The sequence below is a fragment of the Octodon degus genome, unplaced genomic scaffold (assembly GCF_000260255.1).
Source record: "Octodon degus isolate 3935 unplaced genomic scaffold, OctDeg1.0 scaffold00134, whole genome shotgun sequence".
In the NCBI taxonomy this organism is placed as follows: domain Eukaryota; kingdom Metazoa; phylum Chordata; class Mammalia; order Rodentia; family Octodontidae; genus Octodon; species Octodon degus.
Genome location: NW_004524710.1, coordinates 3579379 through 3586405, shown reverse-complemented (window position 1 = coordinate 3586405; position 7027 = coordinate 3579379). Strand labels below are relative to the sequence as shown.

Sequence of the window (7027 nt, the reverse complement as noted above, 5' to 3'; positions counted from 1 at the left end):
TGCAAAAGAGCCTTAGGCAGAAGGACCACAAGTTCAAGTATAACATGGGTAATTGAGCAAGATCCTGTCTCAAAATAAATATTAAAAAGGGCTGAAGATTAGTTTAGTATTATAATGCTTACCCAAAATATAGTGCAGGCCCAAAATCTTGGCTTCAACCCTCAGCACCACAAAAAAAAAAAAAATGTTTTGGGGGGCCAGGGACATGGCTCAGGAGAATAAGTACTTCCCTGGCAAGTGCAAGGGTCTGAATTCAATCCTCAGTTCCACCAAAAAAAAAAGTTTTTAACTCTGAGGCCATTATACTAGGCTTCAAAAAATTTTAAGTTAATTTTTCACACAAGATTCAGAGATAAGCTAACCTGAAAGAATGTTTTTATTAAATATATTCTCAAATATCTATGTGGAAGTTTTCCTGTGACCTGAGAAAAAATGAAAACTAACATATACAAATGGCAAATATTTTGAAGTTATTCTTTAAATATTTTCAATTGCTAAAGAGAGACAAATTGACTTTAGAGTAGTAAAATTAAAACACAACTAACCTGTGTGATCTTCTCCACTGCACTCACATTCAAGGAGGTCATGAGTAACACAATGTGAATTTTCATGCAACGTGAACAAATTTTTAAGTTCCTCTACTGAAAACTGAATATGTTCGGATGTCTTGGTTAGATCTACAACTGCCCCAGAAAGAGCCTGCTTACTGATCTGTCTTTGATAGATCTTTTCTTCTATTGTACCTAAAGAGAAAACATTCATGAGATTTCCTTCAAGATATTTATGTCAGGGCTGGAGAGATAGCTCAAGGGACTAAGAGCCTGCTTAGACAAGCACAGAGACCTGGGTTCGATCTGATCCCCGGCACCACATGCTGTGCTGGCCCTGCCCCTGGGCAAGCTGAGCCAGCCACTGACATCGGGCATGGCGGCGCAGGCCTGTAAACCAAGTGCTTGGGAGGCTGATGTGTTTGAGCTGCAGTAGTGATGACCCTGTACCAAATACGTACTAACTAGATACATAAAATGGTATATATGTCTATCATTTTTACAGACTAAGCATATTTATTAACATACTAATTAATAAAATATTTCTAACAGAAGCACTGGCTAAAAATGTTTTAATTCCTCAAAGGGTAGACTTTTCTATTACACTGAGAAGTTATTACCTGTGGTTAGGAGTCTATAAATATGCACGGCATGTTTCTGACCATCTCTCCATACTCTAGACATAGCCTGTAGAAAATAAGTGAAAATTCTGAGTAAAGTAGAAACTAACAGCCCTTGCCACATAAGCAGTTTTCAGGAATATATTTTGTGGTCAGAAATTCTGGGTTTTATTTTTAGATTCAAAAACAAAGCCCAGGCATGCCCTGCTTCATTTCCTTTTCCATGGATATAGAAAGGAATGCTTGAGCACTCACACACATTATCGAAAAGTAACTGCAGGGAGACCAGTCGTTAACAGGTAGGTTGCTAAATGAGGACAAGCAGTAGGACCTAACTGGGAGTGGAGCTGCTTTTCTCTGCTCTGTGTGTCCTTTTAGCAAATTAGCAAACCTGAGGGTTGTCTCGGATCACATAATGCAGATACTGAGGTACAAATTTAGAAGGTAGAATCTCAAAATACATAAAAATAAACTATAATCTGAAGAAAACCAAAGACTCTTTCTCCAATAGTTTCTAATTTTATACCCTTACTGCAGCTCACACAAACTGGTGCATTACCCTCTCATCTTCCCCTAATGGTCAAGAGCAGCCTGAAGTCTCATCTGTGAAGTGCAGTAAATTAAGGTCTGGAGACATAAAGTTTGGGTTTGAGTCCTGATTCTGTGATCTATAAGCTGAGGGAATCTCAACAAGTTTCCATTACTTAACTTGTAAAAAATGTGGCTACTAATATTCATACTTCATAGGGAAGTTATAAAGAGAAAACAGATAGCAAATGAGAAGCACTTTACCAGAGTGCCTGATGTAAAATAAAGGGTCAGCATATATCAGTAGTTACACATCACCATCATCTTTGCATTCCCAGCAGGCATTGTATCTGCAGGCATTGAACGGTGTCTAAAACATAAAGATTCCTACCTGGATATCAGTAGCTGGATTCCAATCAATGTCATACAGAATTAAGTGAGATCCTCCAATAAGATTAAGTCCTACACCACCAGCTTTTGAACTTAACAAAAAAATAAAGTCAGAAGAGTATTTACTATTAAAACCATCAACAATTTTCTGTCTTTGAGAGATTGGTGTTTGTCCATCAAGTCTTGCATAAGCATATCCATAACGCTTGCAGACATCTTGCAAAATATTCAAGGTCTGTGTATAGTTGGACACCAACACCACCCTATAATCAAAACAAAAGATTCTTTACTTACACTTTAAAGGCAAAATTCAATCTTTTGGGTTTTGGTTTTTTGGGGTTGGTTTTTTTTGTTTTGTTTTGTTTTTGTTTTTTTTTTTTTGCACAACCGGGGATTGAACTCAGACCCTTATGCTTGCCAGGGAAGCACTTATTCCACTGAGCCATCTCCCCAGCCCATCCCCTTTTTTTTTGAGGCATGGTCTCAAAATGTAGTTCAGAGGGCTGGCAAGATAGCTCAGCAGGCAAGCAGACTAAGCTCCTGCTTAGGCAAGTGCAGGGACCAGGATTTGATCCCTGGTACTGCATGCCACACCAGCCCCACCCTCGGGTATGCTGAGCTGACCACCGAGACTAGGTGTAGTGGTATACGTCTATAATCCCAGCACCAGGGAGGCTGAAAACAGGAGGATCACTATGAGTTTGAGCTGCATAGTGAGACCCTCTACCAAATACATAAAAGTAAAAAAAAAACAAAAAAAACGTAGTTCAGGCTGGACTTGAACTCACTATGTAGCCCAGGCTGGCCTTGAATTCATGGAGGTCCTCCTGCCTCAGTCTCCCAAGTGCTGGGACTACAGGTGTGTACCACCATGTCTGGCAAAAATTCAATTTTTTACATGAAGGAAAATATCGCAATAGTGTTTTCACTGATATTTACAAACATGCAAGAATGACCTTATACAATTAAAATCAGGTGCTCCACATTCAATTTTAAAGTCACAGTCTTAGAAAAAAAAAAAAAAAAAAAACAGAAAAAAGACCTTTCTGACTTTTTCATCTCTCTGAAGTCACCTTAAAAACAGCAGGAATGTCAAGCATGATGGCACACGCCTGAAATCCCAGCACATGGGAGGCTGAGGCAGAAGGATCATTGCAAGTTCTGGCTAGCCTGGCTAAAAAGTGAGCCCAAGGCCAGGCTGAATTGCATAGCAAAACCCTGTCTCAAAAAGACAGGCAAAAGTAAATAAATAAATACAGACAGATTGTTAACAACAACAACAAAAAAAACCTGAACAAAAGGATACATTGTGACACCTCATTTCTTCTCTCTGCCTCTAAAACTCTGTTCACTAGGTTGGGGATACAGCTCAGTAGTACCCAGCAAGTACCAGTCCCTGGGTACAACCCCCAGCACTGCAAAAAATAGATGAACAACAACAAAAAAAATCTCTGTTCACCCATCCCTTGTCCAACAACTGTCATTCCTGCCCTCAGAAAAGAGGGGGAAACCCAGTGATTTTTTTAACACAAAGAAAAATTTAAGTAAATGTTTATATTCTTAAAGCCAAACAGGAGTTATGATGTGCCTAAGAGCCCTCCAGAACATGTAATTATAATAATCAAAACAAAATGGTGGTAAAGAAAAGGGGAGTAGATTTTCAAATTAAGAAATAAGACCAACAGAGTTAACGATTGGATGAGTGCTGATAAAGAAAGGCTAAAAGGAACCCTAAGGTATACCAACATTTAGGAAACAGTTAAGTACACCCACGCTAGGTGTTCTGGTCCAAAAGGCATTACTAGAGTTTTTTAAATGTTCATATATTACATTTAGTTTTTCTTAATAAAAGCTTATTGTTGAAATGCTTACAAAATATTGGAAGCTTACTTATGACTCCAAAGAAAAACATCTTTTTTTTTTTGTTTTCTTACTTGAGGGGTAGAAGGGAGTAAACCATGGAGAAGGCCTAAAGCCCATCAGCATATATAGGTGGTGCCTTAAATTAGTCTCTTACTTTTCAGTAGGACGAAGCTCACGGATAACAGTGAGGAGTTTTGACAGCACCTGTAGCTTTCCTGAGTCCTTCTCAGTACACTCCAGAGAGTTGTAATCAGCAGGAAACACACTTAGTAAGCCTTCATATAGACTCTTTTCTTCGTTTCCATCACTAGTTGAACTACATTCTTTTCCCTATTTAAAAAGTGATTGTTAACGCTAGCTCATATTTGAATTTTTTAAAGACAAAAAATGTTAAAATTATGGGGAGGGGGAAGATTAATAACTACCCAAAAAGTCCTAGCTGCTATGCAAACCTTTATAAGTCATGATTTGATCATTTTTTAAAAAGTAACCTGCATCCCACTGAGCTGATCACTAAGTACCTGCACTGCAGCCTCAGGGCTGCTCCGTTCAACTTGTAAGTGCATGGTCAGCTTCCTCACAGAACCTTGGTGGGGTAGGAGGGAGTATCACGGGGTGGGGGTCCAGGCAGAAAAAGCAAAGGAAAAAAATAAAGGACAGACACACATGTACAACCTGCTCTCTCCAGAACTCTGACATTTCCATCATCAACCTGTCTTTTCCTCTCTCCTTCCCTAGCACTACTTTCTCCTGACGTGTAAGCTGCACACATCTCCCACGTGTTATTCACAAACAAGCACAAGTTCACTTAATTTATTTCAGTTTCTTCTGTAAGTACCCATCTCACCAACAAATTAAGTAAGAGGAGTCTACTCTTACAATACTTTGTTTTTCTTTTTTTTTTTTTTTACACAATACCTTTTATTCTACTAATAAACTGCTTGACAGAGAGTGGAGTACTGAGGACTGAAGCAGTGCTTCACACGTGCCAGGCAGCTGCCCTGCCACAATCCCAGTTTTACTAATACTGAAGTCTTGAGAATATATATCTAGATATAGATATAGATATAGATATAGATATAGATATAGATATAGATATTGATAGATATTTTTTTTCAGAACCAGGGATTGAACTCGGGCTGTTGCGTTTGTTAGGAAAGCACTTATTCTACTGAGCCATCTCCCTGGCCCAGTCTTGAAAATATTTTAAAGCAGTCAGTACCTCTGAAGTTTTTCCTCCAAAACTGTCTAGTTAAAATATGAATACATTAGTAGAGACAACAGTTATTAATGGCTAATCAGTTTTTAAGTTAAATTCCCATGACTGGCAGATATCGTCACTCTCTCATATTTACCAGAATTATCATAATTTTGAGATTCTGCTTAATCTATACCACTTCTAAGAATTTTTTCTCAATTTTATGGTCAAATATCTCAATCCTATAAAGATCTGAACTCAATGCAAATCCTACCTGTTTCTATCTCTCTCCCTAGCACATTTTCATTTTTAATTGAGCAGTTAGCTCTACTTTTCTACACTCCCTAGGGGTTTTTTTTGTTTGTTTTGTTTTTTTTTGTGGAACCGGGGATTGAACTCAGATCCTTGAGTTTGCCAGTCAAGCGCTTATCCTACTGAGCCATCTCCCCAGTCCAAAAAGAGAGTTGGAATGTATTGGGGTTTTTTTTTTTTTTTTTTAGGAACCGGGGATTGAACTCAGGCCCTTGCACTTGCCACAAGGAAGTGCTTATTCCACTGAGCCATCTCCCCAGCCCTCCCTAGGGTTTTTAATGTGTGCTGTACTCCTTCTTTGATAGTATTAGAAATGGGCCGGGGAGGTAGCACAGTAGAATAAGTGCCTGCCTGGCAAGCACAGGGTCCTGAGTTCAATCCTCACTACCACACACACACACACACACACACACAAAAGTATTAGAAATATCTGAAAGGAAAGAAGTCCTGCAGTGGAAGACAATAATTGTGTCTTATTAGATAATGGACCACATAAACAGAATCACTTGAAAAAATCTCAGGCATGCCTGGATCCTACTTTCAGAGATTCTGAATTGGTATGTATTGACTGAGGTCTGGACAGATACAATTTTAAAAACTGCCCAGAATATTATAATGTGTATCACTAATTATTAATCCTAATTACTAATCCTAATTACTAATCACTAATTACTAAGCCTGGTGCATCACTCATGACTGACTTGGTAGGGTTTTGTCAGTTAATCGAGATACTCTCTCCTCTGACTCCATGTAAACTGGTACCCTATGATTATGACTTATAATGCTATTAGTGGTTATGTTCTATTCACATTCCTCAATAGATACAGCACCTTAAATATGGGATACTACCTAAGTTCAATAGGAACACATTTAGACTTATAAATCACTGCTTAAAGTTTACTATATGCAGGAAGGCTTATTGTAGCCCTTTCACAGTGAAATCTTATTTGGTATGATGTTAGAGGAAAGGTTCTTCTGAATAGTTTCAGACTATAAATGATGGCACTCTATTTGAAACTTAGAGCACTCTGCCTGTTACCAGTGGCCATTTGGCCACAAGCAAAGCCATTCAGTGCCCCCTGCTGCTTCCTTTAAGAATGTGTAGGGATGTTCTGAACTGGTACATTCTGAGCCATCCTGAAGTCTTCCTTTTAAGGAAGAATTTTTGGCTTCTATTTTTGCTGGGCATCATGCCCAAAGGGTTTAATTTTTACCACTGTATATAGAATCTGCTTCTTTAAAAGTTGCTTAATAAATTGTTATAATCCTGCTTTCTTCAGAGTTACACAAAACTGACTTCTATGATAAACTAGGTAACTATAATCCATTGTAGAATAAACCTGGAGAATTCTGGTACAATGCTTCATTTACTAAATACCGAATTAATGACCTCAGCAAAAGGTCAAATCATGGGGCTGGTGAGATGGCTCAGTGGTCTAAAACACCTACTTAGAACAAGCTTAGCAAAGCACAGGAACTGCGGTTCAATTCCCCAGCACCACATGCCAGCCAGCCCCGCCCCCTGGTGGGCTGAGCTGGACACACACACACACACACACACACACACA

At 38.8% G+C, this 7027-nt stretch overlaps 1 protein-coding gene across 1 annotated transcript in view; it reads right to left on the bottom strand.

Annotated features, from left to right (window-relative positions):
- Rad54b (RAD54 homolog B (S. cerevisiae)) overlaps nt 1–7027 on the bottom strand; it is a gene marked incomplete at its 5' end in the record, with an annotated part of 46913 nt that overhangs the window by 6729 nt on the left and 33157 nt on the right. Inside the window, 4 exon segments of the mRNA XM_023701380.1 lie at nt 546–743; nt 1169–1235; nt 2088–2349; nt 4104–4279. Of these exon segments, the coding sequence (XP_023557148.1) occupies nt 546–743; nt 1169–1235; nt 2088–2349; nt 4104–4279 (703 nt within the window).